Here is a 24,803-nt window from a genome sequence, read left to right on the forward strand (position 1 = left end):
AAATACACATTTTTAAACTCCAGTTTGGAATATGCTGTTTGCCAAAATATCGGCTGGTACTTTTCACGGAACATTTAGGATGCTTTAGTGCATTTGTTACACCTGGTGAAGTAAACGGCTGTGTTTGAAGAAAAAGGGTAAAACTAAAAAGCACACTTTTAAGGTCATAAATTTGTGTAGGTTCCTAAACTTACTTATGTTGTAAGTTGAGTGATTCAGGTTTATGTCAGTGGGAAGGCTACAGCTGTTGTTCTTGAGCTGGCATTTTCTCAGGCTGCCAGAAAGCATCTGCATCACTGGCCATGTTCTGTATATTAGAGCAAGAAGAGCAAAAGCTGCAAGACCTTTACTTTCTGCAGCCACTAAGCAAGGACAGCTAATTCCAGTCGGGACCAGAGCAGCTCTCTGCAGCCTCCTCCTGCCCCTGCCTGCTCTGAAATCTGGTTAAAAAAAAAAAAAAAATAGCAGGAGTCATGGTCTGGTCTGCAGAGGGAGAAACAGTTTGTGGCACCAAAGAAGTAATGGACTGAGCAGCTCAGCTTTGATTCTGGAATATTAGAGACCTGTATGGAAGTTGCGAGCATCGGGGAACCTTGCATAAAGGTATTTTTTGTGTGTGTGACTGTTATGAATACAGGCTTTTTTTTTTTTCTTTTTTTTCAATTATGCAAGTCTGCTGCTTTCTGCCTTTAGGTGAAGATGACAGAATATATTTGTAAGCTTTCTCTAAAACTGGAACAAAAAAGGTTTTGAAGTTACTGACAAAAAATAGCAATAATAAGCTTATCAACATGTAATGGGCAGATAAATAGGAATAGCTGTTGGGAGAAATGTATTTTAATTTATTATCATTTGTGGTGTGCAGTGACTTTCAATACAGTAGAAATAATTAGGTGGAAGTGGTGTTTGTTCCTTTTTTGCCGGAAAATCTTTATATAGTCCAAAGTCAAAAGACTTCTGGCAGAGGTTCAATAGCAAATGCCATTTTGCAAAAATGATTTAAGGTTGAACGTATGAAGCAACAAGTTAGAAATCTATCGGATTGCAATTTTTCATCTTGGGAATATATGTCAGAGCTTAGTGTAATAATGATTTTCTATACTTTTCTTATGACAGATAAAATTTCAGAGAAGGAAGCAATACAGTTATTTATAGACTTTTCTCCATAATTGTAAACACAATCCATACTCCAGGGTAAAAGATTTGGAGGGGAACTATATCTGGAAATGTTTATTAATCATGTTGCATTTGATTTATATATCTGCCTTTAATAATGGCAAATGAAGCACCCAGTCACTGGCTGAACAGTGCTTAAAGTTGTTTTGTCCTGGAGTTATGGTAAAGTTGTCAAAGATGGGATTTTTAGCTCAGTTCTTTTTTTCCAAGTATGTTTGCAGTGTTGTGCTGAGCTATATTACTAATGACTGGTTTCAATGGTAGAACTAAAATATGTTGCCCCATTTGCTACTTCGTATTTTTCAGATGTGAGCACCATTGTAAATAACTATGAAAAAGATTATATGTTATTTGTATGATCATTAAGTACAGCTTATAACTTTTAGCTACATTATGGTTACATTTGAAGTGAAAGCATAGAACATACCAAATAGAGACATTCTGACTCAAAAATTTTGCATTTAATAAATGGGGGGAGGAAATTGGTACAAGGTCACAGGAAGTATAATCATGTATTGTATAGATTTTTATTTATGCAATTATATAATAGTGCTAATTTGTTATCAGTTTGTGCAGAAGAATCTTAACACTTGAGTACATAATCCTATATACACTTTTTTCTGAACTGTAGAGATTTAGCCAGTCAGTTATGAGTTAGCCTTTTTTAACCTGTGTAATGATCAATACTAAATAATATTATACCAACTGCATGCTTTAACTAGAAAGCTTTGCATTTTTGTCATCTGAGAGATGACAGAAACATGAAGGAAAACGAGCCTCTGAGACTTTACAAGTGACTCATTGCTTCTGTCAAAGCAATATATTTCTAATGCTTTCGTTTGTCTTTTACTTGACAGGAGGCATCGTTGATAAGGACCTTCGTCACTACCTCAATTTACGGTTCCAGAAAGGTTCGGTAGACCACGAGCTCCAGCAGATCATAAGAGACAACCTCTACCTCCGCACTGTACCATGTGAGTAGGGCCAAGATGAACAAACCACTTTTCTTGCTAGCAGCTGGCTGGTCAAATTAATGTTGCTGAGGCCACTTGAAAAGCATGAAGAGTTGTACTGTAGACGAAGCACCTTCCCATAGACAGACAGTGACTTGACTCATGTTTTCCACATTATTGTTGAGGAACTAATCTGTCTAATTCTGAATTAACTCCTGAAATGGCATGTTTTTTCCTAAGTTGTGGCTCCGATCAACTGTAGATGTAGAAGAGTAATCTTTCTTTCTACAGAAAGACAAATAAAAAAAAAAAAAAGACATTTTCTGGGATAGTTAAATTGATGTCCAACAGAGAGAGTTTGATCTGCCTCAGATTTCATAGTGTTATCCTTTACCAAATAGCACTGGGGGGTTGGAATGCAATAGGGCAACAAAGGAATCGTGCTAGGAAATTGTGTTGTTCAGGTGCAGCAGGCATTGCAGTGAATGTTCGTTTTGTCTTGTACATCCATTTATTTTCTTGTTACCATATACGTTGGTCACATCTAGATAAAAAATATTCCGAAACATCCAAAAGCATTTTTCTAGATATTGAAATTACTAACTTATTACAGTAGTCATGAAACTAAGCACAGTAACATAAGCAATGTCAAAATAGCAGGGCAGTGTTTTTCAGAACAGCTCTATTTGCTGACAAACAATAAATCATTGAAAACAGAATGAAATTCCATTATTTCTCTCCCATAAAATAATTGGTTAGTGGATGGAAAACGGGGCTTCTGGTTTTGGTGAAGAGTGCCCCTTTGAACCTGCAGGCTTGACACGGGAATGATAGGCAGGGGAAGATGTGATGAATAGGAGTGTGCACTATTTATATGGTAATAGATAGATGTTATTTGAAAGCTGCATTGTTGTCAATGCTACTGTACAGTATTTTGTCATTAAACTAAGAATGGACATTTGAAGCACCAAAAGAGAGGTTCAAACCTTTCTCTCTCTTTTGAAAGCTGAAGGTAAATAAACCTAAGTCTTTCATTTTAGAGTTCCATTTGCCCCCAATTGGCAATAAAGCTGGAATAAAATTAGACTGTTTAGTCTGTATGCACAAAATCAGCAATACTATTTTTATGTGAGCTTTTTGGTGACTTAGGTTTGTCTGGAGCTGAAGTGCAAGTGCAAGGAGAAAGATGTTTGGAGATTAAATCTAAACTTAGTGATTACTCCCAGAAAGACCCACTTCTTAGGATATCTAGGGGGCCATTTGTACAGGAATATATTTACAGTAACCCTACTATATAGTTTGTAATGCTGAAAACCCAGCTTAAAAATAAATAAATAAATAGATAAATAAATAGATAAATAAATAAATAAAAAGGCAGCAATATCACAACAAGCATGAAATAATAGCAGCTTGTGCTACATACATTTTCTAATGTTAACTTTCTTATGGGCTGAGACAATCTAAAATAAGAGATATTTTGGATCAAGTAATCCTTATGTGTTTAGGAAAGGCAGCTAGTCACCAAGACATGGAACCATTTAATGTCCTTGGTGCACAAACGTAGCAAATAACGTGTGCGTGTGTGCAGTGTGGACATGATACGACTCTAAGCATTTTTTTTTTTTGAAATCAAGGGAATAAAATGTTCTTATTTGGGAAGTGAAGTATGTTACTGACAGGAGCAAATTTATCATTCAAGAAGGAGCACTCAGCCATAAAGACCACAATTCAGAACCTATAAACACTTAGTATTACCTTTCCCTTCTGCTGTGATTTATTCTTTTTATCCACCTTCTGTGTCTTCTTACACAGTTAGCTTCTTGGGTCATTATTGTATTATATTTTGAGCAGCTTTAGCTAGATAAGAGCTAAGTTTTCAAAAACAGTTTAATGGCATGGATGACAACTGCTGAATTGCTAAGAAAGTGGCAAGTTCATAGTTATAGTGGAGACAGTTTCCATAGGTTTAGTGGTGGGAGGGAAAAAAACTGCCTCAGTGGAATACTTTCTTTAAAATTTTCTTGAAAATTCTATAAATACAGGCTTTCCAAAATGCGGATATTTAGAGAGATTAACAAATGCAGGCATGGTTATATTTGATTTTCCAAAGCTTCCATACTCAACTAAAGAAGAAGCACACCATCACACAGACAGCAAGCCAGATTTCTACTCTTTTCCCAAAAGAGTCATACTTGGAAATAATCTTTTTTTTTTCATGCATTCATGTTTGGGAGGGAAAATATTCCTCAACTCTTTCCTTATTTTCATATAATTTAATTAATTTTTGAATAATGAACTTACTTCTTGAGGGTACTGTTACTACTATGGGTTGTTGTTTTCTTGGAGCTCTGCACAAAGGCTAAGAGTAATGGTTAGCACAAACAGTAAAGTACGCAACTTGCAGGGAAAGGATTTCTCTAGCATGTAGCAGCTGTATTTAACTGGCTATCTAATTGCCTACAAGTTCTCTTAGCAGTAACTACGCAGTAGCAATGTGCAGGGGATAACAACACAGCAAACAAAGCACGATATTTAATCAAATTACTGTGCAGAAAAATATTCAGAGAACACCAACTGCAGGCAACATTATTGCTAATGAAAAGGATGTAAGCTGAAAAGGTCAGAAAATAAACGTGGCAGCCTCTTTCCCCTTACAAACATGCCTACAATCTTTCCTCAGTTACAGAGGTGTAATTGCCACTGAAGCCAAGATAGCCTTTATAAGAGGGTCCTTGACCTTGAATTTTTTGTTCGTCTTTGCTTTTTGTTCAGACTGCTGACACTGAGCTTAGCAATGCAAGGACACAGCCACTTGTTTCTCAGCAGTCGGCCTTCCTGATCAGGCTAGACATCGTCAAGGCCTTACCTCTTACTTGAATGAGTGCATATCCTCTAGGAAACCAGGAAGTGCAGGACCAAATCCATACCTGTTTTAAATCAGGATAAGCCAAATGTAGTCAGAGAAGGTAAGGCAGTATGTTTCAGGTGAGAATTTGAGCTCTGCATTATATCTTAGCCTGTTTGCAGAAGATGGTTGAAGGTCCAGAAGTGCACGAGATGAGGAAAATGGATGACCTCTGCCCTCTGAAACTGTGGTCTGTGTGGACAAGGATGAAGAAGACAATTTGTTTTTTGGATTTTTTTTTTTTTGCATTCCTTGCATTTCTTTTTCTTTAATATCGCAGTGCTGCTTTCTACCAAATTAGAAATGGCCATTTATCCCACAGAGTCAAATGCAGCCTACCATAAGGGGTTGCAATTCCCAGTACTGTAAAAAATTCATTTTCATGGCGTTGTCAACAGGAATTACACGCATATATCCCAGGGCAGAACGTGCGCCCGGGTTTGCAAGGTTTTTGCAGAGATGCAGCAGTTAGCTCTGCCCCCAGAGTCGTGTGACAGCAGTAATGAAACTGATACACAAACAAGAAAATGAAGAAAAAGTTCTGTTAATTTAAAGCTGAGTTAGAAAAGCAATAAAGCTTTCAGCAGGCAAGGTCAGGAGAGGAAACTTTTTTAAAGACACAGCATTGCAAATAATATAAAAGAAAATGCATTCTGCAGAAGGAAGAACTGGCAGTGGTCTTCTGTCAGGCCATGGCTATTATCTTCATGCAGGCAGCAAGACTGAGCTTCACGTGTAAGAAATCCAAAAGTAATACAGATCAGAAGCATGTTCAGGAACTCGGAGAAAATATCAGAAAATGATAAAAGGCAGTTCTGGAGGAAAGCAAGGTTCACAGGTTGCTGTGTTCAAAAAACCTGACTGAACTTTGGGTCATGCATTTTCATCTCCTCTTTCTGTTGAGTGGCTTTTCAGAATATTCTTCATACCCTAAATTTATTCATAAGTTAGGAGCCGTGAGTATGGAGGACCACTGAGCTATGCTAAAAGTCTGAAAAATACCCCTGGTAAGAAGTGATTCTTATTAAACACATAATCAGTGTCAAACACTCTCCGTTGCAGTCCAGGTCTAGGGATGTGGAGAAAACAACATCTGATACTGTAAATGCTGTAGACAGACAACAATTTAGTCATGCTCAACTTTGTGCTTGATAATGCTGTCAGCAGATTGCAAATGCTGTCAGCAGATTGAAGTTGCCCCATGGGCAAGCAGGTTTCCTGCATTCCTTGTTGCAAGGAAAGATGGTTTTAACTTAGTGTCGTCACAAGGGAAAAAAAAAGAAGCTTTATGGAGACTACATGACAGGAAAGCAGCTTTGGTAGTGATGGCGGTGGTCACTTCTGTCTCCTTTGGTATGTCCTTCCAAGCAGCTGCAAACTCCACCTCTGACAGAGCTTGCAGAGTAGCGCAGCTCGCTGAAAAACAAGTCTGCATGTTTCCCTCCCAGACAGGGAATATGAAATGGGAGTGGAAGATATCCTGATCATGAGCACCACAAAAAGTCAAAGGCTGACAATTTATTCATAGAAGAAATCATATATTAATTTGAAGAGATTGCTCTTGATATCCCCTGGGATACAGCCCCAGCTAGGGGGTGGGAACTGGGGTTGCTTAAGTGGATGACGCTCTCCCACTGCCCTGGTTCACAGCAGCAGAGGATGTAGCCCAGGAGTTGGGCCATGGATCAGAAGTGATAGTGTAAATAGTAAAAAAAGGGCAGTGCTGCTGGGAGAAACGTTCCTTCTTCCTAGTGTTTGTGCTTAGACAAGCAATAATTAATAAAGAAAGGGGAGAATGGGATGCACAATGCAGGCTTATTAGACTAGCTACTGACGTGTTACTGTTGATCCAGAAGTCGTGGAGGAAGGACGGTTTATTTAAGACATTTGTCAGAAAAACAGGGAAAAAGATTCTGTCTGTGACTCAGCCTCATGCTATATCTGAGTGACCACAGGCAAGTCATTTTGTGTTGCAGTTCCTCACATAGAAAACAGTGACAATAATTCCTTCCTTTGCTCAGTTTGCTGTGTGATTGCTCGGCACTAGGTACGTACAGGGAGCACATTGAACAAATGGGGAACCTACGGACACTTAATTTAACTTTTCCTTTCTGCTGCAATTTTTTCTTTTTAATCTATCTTCTGTTTCTTGCTTCTATGACTAGATGCTTGGGTCATTATTACATTACATTTTGAGCAACTTCTACTAAATAAGTACCAGATTTTCAAAAAAGATTTTGTTCTATTCTACCGAAGGCTATATATATTTCACCCATATGCTGCAATATTTTCTTTGTACTGTTGAAAAGCTATAATTGCCAAATGCTTCTGTCTTGCTGTCTTCCCAGAAAACAATGTATGCAGTGAAATGTTTGCTTTGGTCAGACTCACTTTTGTTTTTTTAAAACATATTGCCATTAACCCTTTTTTTTTTTTGAGCTACTGAAGTTAAAAAAGTGAATTTCTACTTGGAGCTGAAAGTGCTCCAAAATGTGTGAATGTCCAAACTCAGAAACTTCATGAGTTTAGATGAGCTGTTCTAGATAAGAATGGGAAATACATTTGACTAACCTATATTTGGATAAACATTTAGGCTTCAAAAATTTGTTTGTAAAATACTTTGTTCCTTCTCTAGAGAAGTCTGTTCTCAGAAGTATTCATACAGGAACACATGAATCAGAACTTGCCAATAGTTTCATATATTTTTCTTATAAGTTTGTTCCGTGTCAGAAGCATCTTTGAAGAGTAAAAACTCAGTGCACAGCTCTGTTCTTAAAATAAACAAATTACAAAGGCCAGGTTTTGCCAGTCAAAAGATCTGCCAGTTTGACGTCATGTAGAACTATTCTTAGAACAAAATAACCTGTGCTTTGCGTACCATACTGCCAAGAAATGTCCGCATCATTGCAAATAACAGTACCTAACTATAATGAGTACTTTATTCTTTCAGACAAGTGTTAGTTATTGCTTAGAGCTGACTTTGATGGCTCAGAATAGGGCAATGCAGAGCAAATGTTCTTGTTGTTCTTTACGTAGTGGAACACACCTCCATGGCATATTTAAACAGAGTCATTGGCAGGTGTTTTCAGGCTTCTCTGTATCTCAAGCAAAATTAAAACAAATCAAGTAATTAAGTGAGATGAGTACCAGATGAAGAGGAGGAGGTCACTGCTTCAAAGAACTGACAGACTGAATAGAAAAGGCTGGTAAATGAATCCATAGCACAGACAGCTTCTGGATTGACTTGCATGAAATAAGGGGGTGGTTAAACTCATGCCAGTGGATCATTTTTAATTTTCCACTGCTACCTGCATGCAATGTGATTCATAATTACCTCCGGGAAAGCACGCATACACTGACCTGTTTTCCTAAAGATCCTGAGAATGCCAGGTTGTAAGAGACTGGTTTATGCACCCTGGTATCATCACATTCCCTGTGATTTTATGGGCTTTTTGTGTGTGTTTCCCAACAGAGTGGTGAAAGGTGCCTCAGTGGGCACACAGCACAGCTTGGGCCCACACTGTGTTCCGGCTGCGAGTGCTGCGGTGCAGACACTTTGAAGCCGTGGATGCAAAAAAATCAAGCAAATACCAGTTTTGTTCTTCATTTGCCAAAGTGAATTAAGATTTTACCTTAATTAAGAAGTGGGATAAAGAGATGCCAAAACTATGCCTACAAGTAGCAAAGAAGTTGACTGAAAATGCTGTAGCACTTGTTGTTCATGGAAGATAAAACACAGACTGTTTCTGCTACTTTTTCTCAGGAATTTCTCCGCTCTGCATATTGAAAGGGTGTACTCTCAGCTGCCCAATGCAGCTTGTGTTTCTCTGAGATCCCCACATCCAAATGGCTTCTGAAAGACTGGGAGGTTGCTACTTTCGTCCTTTCACTTCCCATCCTTTCTAGCCCTTCCTTCCCTTCACACTGATTTTTCTTTCCCACTTTAGAAAGCAGATCATCCAAAATCAGTCATTTTGTATATCATAAAGCCAATTATTTGTGTAACAGGCTATATTTGTGTAACACTGCCAACCAGAAGGTTCATAGGATACCAGTGAATGATACCTGGTAATCAGGGGCCTGGAACATCTGCCCTATGAGGAGAGGCTGAGGGAGCTGGGCCTGTTCAGCCTGGAGAAGAGAAGGCTGAGAGGGGACCTGATCAGTGTCTATAAGTACCTCAAGGGAGGCAGTGAGGAGGATGGGGCCGGCCCCTTTCCACTGGTGGCCACCGACAGAACTAGAGGAAATGGCCACAAACTGAAGCACCAAAAGTTCCACAGGAACTTAAGGAAAAATTTCTTAACAGCGAGGGTGACAGAGCACTGGAACAGGCTGCCCAGAGAGGTTGTGGAGTCTCCTTCTCTGGAGATCTTCAAAACCTGCTGGGATGCAGTCCTGTGCCACGTGCTCTAGGTGACCCTGCGTGTGCAGGGGGGTTGGACTAGATGATCTCTAGAGGTCCCTTCCAACCATAACAATTTTATGATTCTATGCATACACTTCAAAGTTTCTAAATTGACTTTAATGAAGAAATCAGGAACAAATTCTGAAACTGCAAAACCCTATCTTTCTTAAGCAGTTTTCCTACAAAAGCATTATCACATATCTTCCTTAAGTGATGTTAACCAGCATGTTTTTTAAAGACTAATGTTTGGCAATCAGCTTAGCTTGCTAATCATATTTCTATTTAATTATCTGTATTTGATATAACACATGCCTCGTGCCAAACTAGAAGTTTGTTGACACAATTTGTGCTGATTCTCCCAAAGAATCAATCCATTTTTAGTTTAAGAAGGCTTTCTAACCTTGCAAAATGAGTTCTCTAATTCATATGATACCGAAGGGATAGAGGATAGCGACAGTTTTAAAGGAATTTTGATGATAGCACTAATCTTATTGATTACTTGAGAACTAGAGCGAAACACTGAGGGGCAATAGCATAAATCTGATAAAATACGTTGTCTCTGCAGAAGAAGAGAAAAATATAAAAGAGACCACAATTAAGTTATTTGCAAATACAAGTCATAGCTCCTGACTCGCCTAAAGCAGCTTGAAGTCCGAGTATTCATAGGACATTATATCCCCTATGACAGTAGGCATTTCCAGCCTGAAGATCTCAGAAGTCCTGTTGACCTTTTTCCAGAAATAACCAAAGTATCTCAGAAATTGCCAGAATTACTAATACGATTAACAAAGGTTGCAGCACTATTGAACATAATTCTGTGTTCAAAATCAGTTTTACTATGTACCATGTCATCTTTTCCTCCCCCACACCTTGATTTTAATAGATTTAAAACATATCTATCTCAAGTTACATTTGGTTTATTTTTTCATGTCCCCATCTGTGATAAAAATGGGTCAAATTATTTTTTTTTCTCAAGGAAAGCTTACAACCTTCATAAAGGCAGAAGCAAGTACCAGGTTTTGCAAGTCTTACAATAAAACATGGTTAATACTGTGCATCTGGGAATGCTAGAGTGATTGAACTGAAGTTGCCTGAAAGGAGGTATTCATTTTGGAACTTTCCTTTCCTTGGATCACCAAAATCTAGATGTGCTGTCTTTCTTAGCATAATTAAAAGCCATTTTCATCTTACCTGTCCTTAGAAGATATGTCTGACGCAATGAATAGCCCTTAATAAAGGTGGTGATTTTCATCTGAAAAACAGCTAAGCAGTGAACACAGACCACCAGCAGTTGCCTTTAGAAGCTCAGAACAATAGCAACAAGAAAAAAAAAAAAAAGCTATGTAAAAGGATCAATATTCAGAACTGAATGCCTACATTAAGCTACTAAATCCATATCTGCATAATTGAATAAAAAAGACTGTTATAGATTTTGGCAAGATTACCTTCTTTTGGTTTTTTTCTTCTGGGATTTTGGTCTATAATCACAATGGTAGAGGAGAGGATGGGCTTCCTCATGATGAATCGTTTTGTATTGAGCAATTTCTGTGAACCGTTAAGCACTTGACCTGATTCAGTTTGCTCATATATGTCCTTCTGAAATGTATCCACAGTTCAGTAGCCCACTCACAGATCCTGGGTTGTATTTCCTTTGCTGTAACCCCACACTCCACACTATTGCTCCCTTCCTCTGAGAACATCATGTCTACATTCAAGTAGTGAGATTTTATAACTGACACTACTTTAAAAATGCCTCCACCTTTGAGATTTTTATCATGCCAAACATTCTCATTTTCAGAGAACAAGTTATTCCTTTTATTTTCTGTGACTTGTAACAAAAGAAGGAATTTCAAACCCTCTGTGTGTGGCAGGCTAAAGTCAATAGACTAATGCCTCCAGTTGAACCATGTTTTAAGTACAAAAGTTCCACCAGAGTGGAAGAAAACCTTTCAAGGAGGAAACAGACACTCAGGTCTGAAGAGAGGCTTCTAAGTATCTGAAGAGTGAATAAAGTTTTGACTTCATCAAAGGAATGAGGTTAATTTATATTTTACTGAAGGAAGGCTCTTTTCTGCAAGTCTTTTCATTTCCCTTTATCCTGAGGATGCCATTGGCCTGTTTTTGTCCTATGGCAGTTTGACACAACTTCAGATTTCTCCTGGATCTCCACATTTTGCTTCCACTCAGCACACTTTTCATTTTCCAATCCATTACTGTTATTAACACATCAACCTCTTCACTACCTATCAGTTTATTGTGGATTACTCAAATCATTCTGCCACATTATTTCACTGATTCTGAATAGGGAGCTGTTCGTCCTATTGAAATGGCAGAAACATATATTGGTTACAGAAGTTTGTGATTGTATTTCAAATGCAAGCAGCAATGTGGATTTAAATGCAGAAAAGTGCTACAACTTAACTTTTAAGTTCTCATTTTGAAATTGTAAAGGGTGGTAGGGACATAAAATCATAAAAGGTTTCAAAAATATATGCTTTACAATTAGATATTTTTAGTATTAAATTTTTCAGTGAAGGTCATTAAATGACCACTAAAATACATGAACTCTTGAACACTTCTCAGCTTTTGCAAGTTCTTCTTACTGCTTAGAGGCAAGTTATCTAAATTTGCTGACTGGGTTTACATTGCTGATATAGGAGCTCTCTTCCCTTCATCCATTTGAATACCAAGGGCAGTGAAGAGCTAGGAAAAAACTCCTTAAATCTCTTTATAGCTGTTCTGTTCTGTGCAGTTTCATATAATTAAAATGGTTTTGTTCTTTTGCCCCCACTGGGGAGAGGCTGGTAAAAGAGGGTATCAGGAATCCCTCCCCATAGAGAGCTGTTGTCTGGTTGTTAGCGGTCTCAGTTCATAGTCGGAACACCCGCAAGCCAGCCCAGCTCTGTGCAGAGCCCTTCCATGTGCCAAGGCCATGGAGCTTCTCCTGGCTGCCCCATGCTCTGCTCAGTTGCAGCTGATAAGGCTTTTCTGGCCACATGCTTCATCTCAATGTTTGAAGTCTCAATAGAAACAGTTTGAGAAAGATGGCAAAATTGGTCTGTGTGTATGAGCACAGAGTATTTAAAGTCATGTAGGGAGACTTAGGCCCTTCCAGTTATGTTATGGATTTTGCAAAGAATCAGTCTTGTACTAATTGGAATGTACTTGGTTACACGAGGGCTGAGCAGTACACACTTTTTTTCATTCCTCATTAAACCTGTGTACCTACTTATTGCCAATACCAGTACCTCATCTGTGTCGTATTTTTTATTATGAATAATTTTGTATGATTTAAGAAGTGTAAAGCATTTTCATGTTAATTTCATCTCATGGTGTTATCTAATCAGAAAAACTGAGGTTAGAATAATGCAGCTTGCAATTCCATTTTTCAGATAAAAATAAAAAATGCATAAATGGTTTTCCAAGGAGGTATATTTAAGGTACGAGCAACAAAGAGAATCTTCAGTGAAAGCAGATACGTGAACACATTATTGAAACAGGGGAAGTGCCTGAGTAAACTAAAAATAGGTTGACAGCATTAAAATTCTTTAGTGGTGTTTGAGTTGGCACATCAAATTTGATTAGTGGCCAACACAACCAGAATACCACTGTGAAGAAGCTGGTAGTATTGTTGCAGCTAAAACAACATCTTGTTAGCATAGACTGCTTATGCTGCCAAGTTTTCATATGTCTGAAGGGAATGAAATGGGATATAGCTGTCATATGTCTAAAACTGTCATAGGTGCCTAGCCATCATTCTTATTCATACTCCAGTTGCTTTTCATGTGAAGAACCTCAGGGTTGAGTTCACAGAGGGACACTGATATATTTAGGTAGAGTTTCGTTTCTTGCCTAGAACTGTGGTCATTAAAATCCCTGCTGATTTGCCACGTAATTTTAGGAAAATAGAGCATTTGTAGTTGCTGAAGGTTTCCACAGTAGAAGTTCTTGTGCACTTACAACATCGTTCCATGCATTTACACAAATGTCCGGTCTCATGTCAGGACTGAATCTGTGAAGCGAAATGTTCAAGTTTCCTCAGGGACCATACAAAGCATGGTAGAAGTCATGGATTTTGTTTGAGAACAGAGCTGGTAGAAGAAAGAAAAACACCCCATGTTGCTGACTCCATATCACCAAACCCTGTGCAACTCCCTGCTCAGTAAGCTGGTTGTTTGGTATTTGCATCCAAGCCTCAATCCACCTGTTGGAGAGAGGAAGCTTTTTGAGGTCAGGTCATAGATTTTAGACTGATTGGAAAAGTTGGCTAATGCTGAAGTAAGAGAGCTTTGTAGTTACAGTCCATGCAGTAATACTCCTTCCCAAGTATACTTGGAGTTTTATATCCTCTACATATCCTAGTGCAGCTACCTTCTAAAGCATAGGATAAAAAGCAGATCAGTTTTATATTTCTCTCTCTTTTCTTTTTAAGTCTAGTGAGGAGACAGCGGATAGAACAGGTGAATACTGTTCTCCTCTTTGTCATTGCATTCAAAGAATATTTGAAATAATGGGAAGTTTTTCATTGATTACTTGAGACTATAGAGCAGGTTTTTACTTTGCATTATGTAGAATGAGTTTTGGCTATAAAAGGTATTATTTTAATCTTTCCATGTTCTTCAAAGATAATGTAAGTTTCTACAGTGCTTCAAAGCTTGCCATGGGATCCAGAGTCATTTTTACCTACAATTCAAGTGCATTTGTACTTACATGATGATTTGGGCACTATCTTCCTACCATTTAAATACACAGTTAAAACTTTACTGACTTAGGAGCATAGCAGTTAGAACCAGAAATAATTTAGTAAACTAGGTTTTTGGGGCCTTAGAATAGTTGTCATCCTGCTTTTGTTCTTTCAAATGCCACAGTCTGAGATACTTACTTAAATGAAAATGGCTCTACTGTCAGTGAAGGCCTGATTGATTAAGTGCAGTTGGCCACCTTGGGTGCCCATGGGTTTGGCCAAACTGGCTGCAGCCAGTGGAGACAGATAATCTGGCCAGGATTTGCACAGAGCTGGTACGTGGAGTTGGTGTCGTTGGACTAAGCTGGTGCTTCAAAAAGGGCAGCCAGGCTGAGAGGGGAAGAAGCGGTGACAAATGGGAGGTTTGTGACTTCTGCATCTGGTGCCGAACAGGAGTAGTCTGCCAAATTTGAGTGAGAAACTAGATCACATTTGATACACTTCAATCAACGTTAAGCATCCATTCTATCACAGATTATAACATTCAGCGTACAATTTTTTTTTTTTGGAATTATATATGTTAGTAAGGAGTACTAACTAACTAACTTATTAAGGAGCTACATTTGCTCCTAAGGCAATCTATTCCAATAAATTCTGAATATTCCAGTCAAGGAAGGTTTTTGTTCCTGCAGCAGCACATGGCTTTCATAATTTCCAGGAATCACTATGAGTTTGTTTTGTTTTGTTGTTTTGTTTTATTTTCTTCTATCAGCTAGAATAGAACCATGACTTTCAGAGAATATGCTGCCTTTCAGCATCTTTAAAAAAACTCCAGAAAGCTTTTAATTACTGCACTTTTTTCTTGTTATTATCCATTTGCATCTCCCAACCCTGATATGTCTAAAAAGATTTTTTTAGATATTTTTACTTTTTGGAGTCTTCAGATGCAAGATTATTTCTGGCCTGGCTTGTCAGCAGAGCTGCTCATTCCCAAATGGGCAAAAGAAGTGGAGGAAAGAACAGGATACCTGAGGAACTAGCAGTGATTGTGCTCTAATAGCCTCCAGTTGTTCCGGAAGATGTTTTTAGTCCATGAGGCACTCTCTTTCTCAGGGATCTTTTTGTCAACTAAGTTGAGAACATATCCAAGTTGTATGCATTAGAGAATTTATTTCTATTAAGTAATTCCCATTTTGCTGAAAAATCAGTAGAGCTTAAAGAAAGAAAGCTTTTGCAAGATGCAATTATCCTGTCTCTCTTTGTGCCCCTTCATTAAGTGAGGAAGACTTGAGCAACAATAATAAACATTAGAAAACATTAGTTCTTGAAAAATCATTACCATCATAAAAAGAATTCTAATTCTAAATAAAGATTAAAGGTTTGCCTTTTTTTTTTTTCTAAATTACATATTTACATTATGTAGTCTGAAATATAGACTAGTAGTGGGTGAAACGGAAGTGCAGCTTTGTCCTTTTTCCTCTGGCTCTGCACAGGCCTTGGCAGGGACACAGTCATTTCCCAACTCTGCTCCATGCAGTCAGCAGTGTGCACAGGTCCAGCACTTCCACAGAACTGTGCCATTGAGATAACTTCTCTTAGTAACTTTAGGTTGAATTGATGTAGTAATGACTTTAAAATTTAAAGATTACCTGAAATCCTAGAAACAGAGTTGCCTTACAAGATCATGGATAAAATTCAATAAGAAAGATGTAAGCATTCATGTACGGCATATCTCCTAATTTAAAAATAAAAAATTCTTAACAGCTCATTAGTCACTGCAAAAATGCCTTCTGAAGGTATTTTTCTCTGAGTCTGAAAAGATAGACAAGGTTTCTAATTGCACTTGTTTAACTTCATCATGGGCAGAAGCCAGATGCTAGTTCTGATGGTGGAACTATTCCTTACTTCAGCAAGAGCTACCTGAGGCTCACAGTGCCACAGTCATTCTTCAGGACACTTGTGCTGGACTATAACATGAGGAACAGTAACTGGTATTTTCTTTTACTTTTGGAACATCTGCATTCATAGCCAGTAATAAAGATAACGCAAAAGCTGAATTTTAGGGGAATAATTATGCTTTTGGAGGGGGAATAATTATGCTTTTGGAGAGATGGAGAAATATACCTCTTACCATGCAACCCAGCATAAGGACAGCCTAGGTCTCAGGGTACATGCCAAGGATTAGACCACAAGATAGTTGTCTCTGAAGCCATTAGATGGAATATGTGGATATCATCTGAAGTTACATGATTCATTGAAAATTTTGTAAACATACTCTCTATTAAAGAAAAATCATAAAAGAGATACCTCTTTTAGATTGAAGGTCACTTCAAATTTAGAGTAAACTGTAGGTGCATTCAAAATAAAAGACAGCTTTTTTTGTGTGTTTCATTTCATGAAGTCATTACTGTTCCTTCCCCCGTGAATATTTTGAGGTGTTGAAGGAACACTGACACCTTACCCTGGCTTAGACATTGAAAAACTGAATGAATTGAATGAGTGGTGATTATAACCTACCAGGTGTGTACATAAGCAAGTTACCTAGGAAATGGAGAGATGGGGTTGTACCTTGGAGTGCAGATTTTACTGCTCAAGTAAAATATTGTCATTAACTTTCAATGAGTTGATGTCGGAATTAATTTGGTTCTCCACATCCCTGGTTGAATTTTGTTAAATTACTGTGCACTTCTTTAACTTTCTGTGTCTTGTAGAATAATGCATCACTTTCCTGGATGATACAGTGATGTCTGTAGCAGCTTAATTTTCTTTCATTATATGACTCTGTGTAGCACATATAAAGGTGTGGTCTGCACAGCTTCAGAGTTAAAGCTTCCCCAGATCAATATAGTCATTCCATTAAACTAGAAGCACAAAGCACTTCATGCTGCTAGCCAGAAAAAAATAATAATAAAAAAGTGTGAGTTATACAGAAATAAGAAAACCGTGGGTAATTACGGAAACTAGACTCCTAGCCTGATTATTCCAGAAGTCATGTGGAGAAATAGATGTATTTCCAAGGTTTTGCTGAAGTACCTGCCACTGTGTTGTATATAAGAAGCCTAGCAAATCAACTCAGCTTTTGTGCAAGGCTCATCTGTGATGCTCTGAGGTGGCACAATGTCCCACTGTTCCAGTCCCCTTCTGGTTCTTTTGCAGGATCATGACCCGTGCTTGAAAAAGTCTATTTTTCCTCACTGAGCAAGGATACTTCACTGTAGGTGTTAAATTTGTGCTCAAAGAAAGTGCATCTAGCTTAGTGCTGTCAAAACCGGAGAAGGAGAAGAGGGAAAGAGGAGCATTTAAAATGGGTTGCTGTCTATTTTGGTTCAGATCACGTATGTGTGGTATTGTGCCGAGCTATGGCAAGTTGTGGACTGTCTCTTTCCAGGGAGCACTGTACGGGACTGCAGGGAGTGGCAGATTCACAGAAAAATAAATGTGTGTCTCTAAATGTTGCTGCAGTCTCCTTCAAAACCCCTGGTCTCCTTGGACACTCCAAATGATGACCTTTGAAGATGCTCACATACTGTTCTGGGAGCAATTAAAGGACCAGTCAGTTGGTCAATATAAGTGTCAGTAGACAAAAACGGTCCTGTAGACTGGAGGATTTGAATTCTCTCCCTTCGTTTCCATGTATAAAAATACATGACATCATAGTTAAATGTTCCATAGGTTTTGTTTCCACTGCTCCATAAATCTCACACAGAAGTGTACTTCCAAGCTTATTTTCCAGTGACATATACGGCCACATTTGTGATGAAAAAACTGATCCTGAATGATATAGCCCAATTTTCACTTCTGGGAACTGAAGAATATCACATCATCTTGGCAGATATTAATCATCTGCAGCTATTATATCAGTGCAACTGTAGTATTTTTAAAATATATCCCATAGAACACTTGTAGGATTCTTGTTTTGTTCTGTGTAGGATAATTTAAATGACAGGGAGACAGAGTTTGGATGATGTTCTCATTGTGCTTGGCTAAATTCATGTTTCTGACCAGCTCACATATTAAACCTGGACATACATTAATCATCTTTTTGTGTCCTTAAGAAGCCTGAGAAGTGGAAAACAGACAAAATCCTAGAGCATAGGCTGGGCCATCAGAATAAAAAGAGAATTCAGCTCCACATTCCCATGGGTCTCCAGCTGCTCACGTGGGTTCTGGAGTGGTGTAAGGCAGAGACGAGTGCCCAGTGACTCATCTCGAACTACATGGGTTCACTCAGCAAGACCGGGTATACACGAGCACGACTTGTGTGGTCGTTCTGTGAGTGCAGCGGGAGCACCAAGCACTCTGCTAAGAGTTTGAGCTTGTTTGCTTTCCACGGAGGCTGAGGATTTGGTTCTATATATTTCGCTATCCATGACTATCCTGCTGCTGCAGTAATCTTGTTAGTCGGATATAATGTACCCCATTCCATATTGTTCTTGTGGACGTTTGAAAGATGAATTAGGAGTCTGCAAGTTATTTCAGATGAGCAACACCATAAAAGCAAATATAATTGTTGTTAGAGTTGCTTGCTCGTTTGAGGAGACAGCCTATTTTACATGAATACAAAGAAAAGGGGTTGGGGGCTGAATAAACACCACTTTTTAACATCTTAATTTTGTTTTCATTCTCATCTATTCTTCCTTTTTTTCCTTTATTATATTATTCAAATGAAAAATCAGTGCAGGACAGTTAAAGCATCGCAACTATTCTGTATCAGAAAGCCGAATTTCCTGTTTATCCACTGATATTTGAATACGTGTAAATACTACATGAATTACGATGAGTGTGGTTGCCTGTTCATGGTGTCTGAAGTTCTCGCAGTTCATGCAGTGGAGGAAGCACAGTGCCCTCGTGCCTGTATGGAAGGGTCCATACATCCTCAGTCTAGCATGCACAAGGACTTTAGTGGAACAGAGGACACAGAAGACTTCAAAAACTGTACCTTAATTATTTAAATGCTAAATTAGCATCTAGTCTGAAGCTAGAACTATTTTTCATCCTCTCTTAGAACATATTCTGTATACTGAATTTTAAGTTTGTACTATAACTGTTTCCTTTATTCTAAATATATACCACAAAAACAATTCTCAGCTCTTGTCAATCAATGTAATTTCATTACTGCTGGCAAGTTCAAAAAATTAACAGTGTCTCAGACTTAACCTTGTAATTATAGCCAGGAAACATCAAGTCCCATTTCCAAATGAATATTGAGTACTACCAGTTTTCTTGATTTTACTGATAAAGATTGGCACAAATCATCTTCTGTCATTGCTGAGCTAAATACGTTACTGAAATAGCTAATTAAATTGGTAATTCTGCAGCATTTTTCTGTAGAGAGTTGCAATTTGTTTTATTCTCCAGAATTACAAAAGAAGATAAAAAAATAATCAAAAAATTTAGAAGGTTATCAGTGTGAAAAACATCTTTATTGCTATCTTTAAATAATATTTTGTTATTTTAGTTATATAGTGAAAAACAATGTTCAAATATATTGAAAAAAAAGTCCAAACACTTTTCATTTGTATTTATGTTTTGAAAATAGTTTGGTTTCGTAGGCTAATTTTATAGCACTGGTGCTTTGTGAAGAGCTTATTGTCAAAATTACTGCCTGTGTAGGGATGCCTTTTCAAAGATCCTTTTTTTCACTTCCTCTCATTTTTTTTCTTGAGTCTTGATGTCCTGCTGTAGCTTAAACACTATTATAAGCAAATGCAAGCCGGAATGCAGCTGTAGTTGGGCATCTACTTACTCCTTCCTTTATAAAATTGGTGCAGGCATAAATTTCACTACTATACCCAGATGCACAGATGCTCAGTTAAAAACAGGGTGAGAAACTGTAATTCTGTATTTCTTCACTTTCATAAATATTGCTTTGATTTGGGACAATATATTTTAGGCCACACATACTGCAGAGGCAGAGGAGTAAGACCATTGGCTAGGACTCTTCGTCTAGGCAAAAATATTTATTACCTTGAAAGAAATGAAGAGAACAGCATGTGTGGAATGGGGAAAGTAATTTTATTCTTGTCACAACAAGAAGAAGATCTTATTGTATCTTATCATTCTTGTGAAGAAATCAGTAATAAGCAAGAGGTTTTGAGAAGCAAATATAAGTCATAGGATTCAATTACTTGAGCGCTCAGTTAAGACTAGGAATTCCTGGGATTTTCACCACAGCACAGACAGGGTCAAAAAAACAGGTGTGAGTGACCTAGTAAGGGACAGAGATGGGGAAAAGTAGAATGAAAAAATAGAGAATTGTCAGTGATAGCTGATGAGTGGAGACGAGCTTCAACCACTATGATCTGACCTCTTTCTGGGGAGTCAAAAGTCATGTAAACAGCAATTTGGTCAGTGGAAAGGTTGAATTATACTTCTAAGGTGAAGAAGAACATGCCAAGGTAGAAAATATTATGAAAATATTACAGCATGAATGTTGCAGTGAGCAAGATGAACATGACAGAGTGTGAAACTCAGAAGGGAGAACTGGGAGCTGCAATCCAGTTTATGGAGCTGACCTTTGGCTCAGCCATAAATGACAGCAGCAAGTGAGCAGCAGGAGGAGTGAAGACTCTGTGGGAAGACCAGGAGAGTAGGACAGATGAAGGGCAGAGAGTTCGAAACAGAAAGAACAGAGAAGGTGACAGACATCCCCAACCAGTGCAGGGCAGGGACTAATGAGAAGCCTTGTTGAGGGATGCCAAGTGCCCAAACACTTGCAGGTGTGTTGAGAGGTGCTGACAGATGTGAGCTCCCTCTGGAAAAGCTGGCTGGATGAGTTAGTTTGGGAAGTTACACCATTAGGATGATCCTTGGCCAAAAGTAGTATATCCCTGTTCAGCTGGTGTAGTAGGTCTGGTCTACATCTGTACATTGCTGTACAGATTCCTGCCAAACTGCAGCTGTATTAATTTTGTGTATGCTTGTGCTCGTTTATGTGGCATGAGAGTTGGGAATGAGGGGAAGAGGAGAGGGGGGCATGGGACCTTGTGGTCATTGATTCAGTGCCCACAGATGGCAAGAGAATGGATGGAGGAGGTGGATATGAGGTTCTGGTTAATAAGTGAAAAGGAGAAAAAGAGGCCGTAAATTTGCAAGACTGATTGAAGTGGCAAACCTGTGGAGAAAATACTGAGTGACTGTATTGTTCCAGATTACATTATAATAGCAATCCAAAAGGAGATTAATCAAAATAACCTCTAAAGTATGATATTTTCTAATTTTTGAGTGCTATAGTTGGCAAATGTAATTATGTTCCTCAGTCATGACTTACAGAGCATAGAGAAGGAAAAAACACCACGATAATATTTTTAGGACAGAGAAGAAATTTAGATTGGTATCTTGCTTTGTTCCTGTTCACACTTCTGACAAAACAATATTATTTTCCTGAATGTTTCTCTGGGAAAAAAATAGTCTTCAAACTTGCTTTAATGTGAAGTAGCTATAGATATCATTAATTTGAACAATTAAAAAAAGAATTTATAAGTAGAATCCAATTTTCTTTAAAATATTAAATCTTAATTTTACTCAGGCCTATCTAGAAGTCTTTCTGCACATTTTTTTCTTTTTTTTTAAATCTCTGACATTATAGGTTTTGTACCATCGCTTTGATATTGTTAGAAGAAATGATGATAAAAAAAGATGACATTGGGGGTTGGAACCAAAAGTCTGGCATGATCAGAAAAGAAAGAAAAGATTCAGAAAAAAAATAATGCTTCAGTTGCTTAGAGCCCAGTGGTCAGAAAACAAAGTTTAATGTTGTTTATTTACTGTAGCTGGTATAAGGTCTCTATGATCCATGAAATACTTAATAAAATGTAAGAGAAATTGCTCATGAACTTTGACCAAACTACACGTTCATATATCCTCTGGGTGAACCAGTAGCACTTCTAGAAAAATGCATTGAAATTAAGGAAAAACAGCAAGAATTATTATTTTCTGCTGTCAATTAAAGTAGATCATGCTTTTTTATCTCAAACATTTTTTCCAAGATTTCTTGTAAAATAAGCACTTCATCCATTTAAATGCATTTTGGGTACAGAGGAAGCTCAAAAATATATTGCAATGATATCCTGTTTAAAACGAGATTTTTCTTGTCTGAATGGTAACGTGAACTGACCTGTTAAGGAGTTTTCTCAGCACAGTGATATTACCTTAGTATTCTTTACCAATAAACTTGCATGGAGTCTCTTGCAAAGAGAAGCACTTATATATGAAGAGGTTCAGTATGTCTCTTGGCAGGAGTCGGGAATGATTCCACATGCCACATGTGGAAATGGGGGACAGCTTTGGACATAGTACACCAATGCAGAAACGTGTTAACTGATGTCCTGTCATTTGCAAGAACTGGGGATGACAAGTTAAGAAAAAAAATATGTAATGAGATGGTAGAAGGGATTCATTGGGAACTGAAAAACAAAACAAAAAAAATATATTTTTGGAAGAAAAAAAGTGACATAGGGTAAATGTCCATATTAGGATTGGAAAGAGATATTGAATACAATTTGTTTTGAGTTAGAGTAGATCAGTAGGGTAGGGCCAAGTTACTAAAACACAGACTGAATGAAAATCTTCTGAGCAGAAAAAGTACAGCCTGGCTAATTTTTACCAAGGTTTCAAAAAATGGAGGTAGTGAAAGATCCCGACTATAGTCTATTGCGTCTAGAGAAGTGAAATGTCTCTGACAGGCTTACACCCACTTCACAGACGTAAATGGAGAGGCCTAGAAGAGCTGACAAGGAAAGTCCCTGACGAAGGGAAGGCAGGAGAGATTCTGCAATGCAGCTTCAAAATCGCCTGCAAACAATGTCCCCTCCTGTGCCCCTGGGAGGGAAATTGAGATCCCTTAGTAGAACAGCATGGTGTTTCTGACCAAATGCTTTTAGTAAAAGAGAAACTTACCCTCTGCTGTTAAAAGAATCTCCATCTGAGATATTTTATCTTTGGTCTTTCTAGCCTAGCTGAATATTTACAACAAATGCAGCACTGGATCTTATTTATTACTCTGCATTCACCTTTGGTCTTACTATGTTTCCCTCTGTTTTTCTTGCTTCCACATATTAGCATTTTGAGGAGAATAAAGCAAGGACACATGTGAATAGTATCTTATTAATTCTTAAGAGCTTTGTGCAACAAATATAGAATTTTTAATCACACCTGCATAGTCATGAGCTGGAGGGATTTCCTGTTAGTGATCCATCAGAATACCCAACAGAAGAAAGTTTTCAAAAAGGCATTTTTTAATCTCAGAATAGTTCTTACCCTACCAAAGGTATGCAAGTAAGTGGATAGTGAAATGATTCTTATTTAAACATGTTGGGAGCACAAAACCAGTAAGTAGTCGTGAATTGGAAGATTTCTGTTATTTACATGATGCAAACATCAATTTCCCTTGCAAGAAAGATAGTTGAAACATAAACAGATTCAGATTTGATGACCTCAAATGCCCGAGATGAAGTATGAAGTTGTTCATGCTTCACAAGGCTTTATGCTGGATCTGACCCCAGTGCTATAAGAGATAAAAGTCAAGCTGTGGTTAGAAGAAGTTATGCGGTAAGAAAAATTTATCTGCTTTATTTGACATCTCCTGCTTCCTGTGTGATCCTGACAAGGTCACTTAACATATACTTCAGATTCATTTTATTCATATGTAAAAACTACTAATAATAGTAATTCATAGAATTCCTGTGAAGGTAGATTAATGAAGATTCATAGCAGATTTTCATATTATGAAATGTAATGTCAAGTGCAAGGTGATACCAACTTAGGTACTCAGTGTTTTCAAAATAAAACAGAAAAAAAAAATCCTGAGCTGGAATTCAAATAATCATATATTACTGCAAGCAGCCTTTTTGGGTTTTATTTCCAATTCCTCCCCACAAGAATTCCGCTGTAAGTCGCAAAACATACTTCACTCCTAGTGTAGGGTGTCTTTAGTTAAGCCATGAATATTGTAAGATTTCATAATATTATGTTATATTCCACAGGGCTTGGGTTTTTATTCTTTTTCTCTAAGGATATGTTTTTTATTTTCCTATTATGCTAATAAATAAATGATTTCATATCTTTCAGTGAGGAGAACATTTCCTGAAAAAACTGCAAAACTTTGTATGAGTAATCTCTTTAAATTCATGGTACCTTGTGTTTGATTAAAATTTAGTCTTGGTGGAGAATTTGTTTTAGGTCTGTACAAGTTAGCTGATTTTGATTATTTTTCATGAAAGAGTAGTAAAAAAGGACCCCAAAAAAACCCATTTAAAAAGTCAGACTGGCTTTCCAAAGATAGCAGTTAAATAAAGATATAGGTCCATGAATGATCTATCTCTCGGTATTAGTTCCAGCTAATAGGAATTCAATTACATGGACATTCTGCAGTATCTTAGTCTGAGCTTTTTAGTCCAGAAGATCAATTCCTATCTCACTAGCTCAATTCTTAGTTAAAGCTTTGCTATTGAACTTGATTTTGGGAAAATCACTATAGCGCTTAGTGCATTCCTACTGAAACTCATATTGCTATTCATTCAATATATTTTTTTCAATATTTTGAATATATAAGCAAGGACTGATAAAAACACATGTGTTAGGGTCTACTGTGCTGATAACGGTAGAGAACCATTTTATTAAGAATCTGTTTACTGTCACTTGCACATTCAAGCACAACTTTTTCAATCAAAAAGCAAC

General features: G+C 37.7%; 1 protein-coding gene across 9 annotated transcripts in view; it reads left to right on the forward strand.

Annotated features, from left to right (window-relative positions):
• Positions 1-24,803, forward strand: part of MAGI2 (membrane associated guanylate kinase, WW and PDZ domain containing 2) — a 677,723-nt gene that overhangs the window by 204,209 nt on the left and 448,711 nt on the right. For all 9 annotated transcript variants that reach the window (XM_088533177.1, XM_088533170.1, XM_088533173.1 and 6 more), the window contains exon 2: positions 2,034-2,150. In XM_088533177.1, the coding sequence (XP_088389303.1) occupies positions 2,034-2,150 (117 nt within the window). The remainder of the gene's footprint in view (positions 1-2,033; positions 2,151-24,803) is intronic.

Source organism: Tinamus guttatus, unplaced genomic scaffold, assembly GCF_059628265.1.
Source record: "Tinamus guttatus ecotype Peru unplaced genomic scaffold, ASM5962826v1 Tinamus_guttatus_pri_ptg000489l, whole genome shotgun sequence".
Lineage (NCBI taxonomy): Eukaryota > Metazoa > Chordata > Aves > Tinamiformes > Tinamidae > Tinamus > Tinamus guttatus.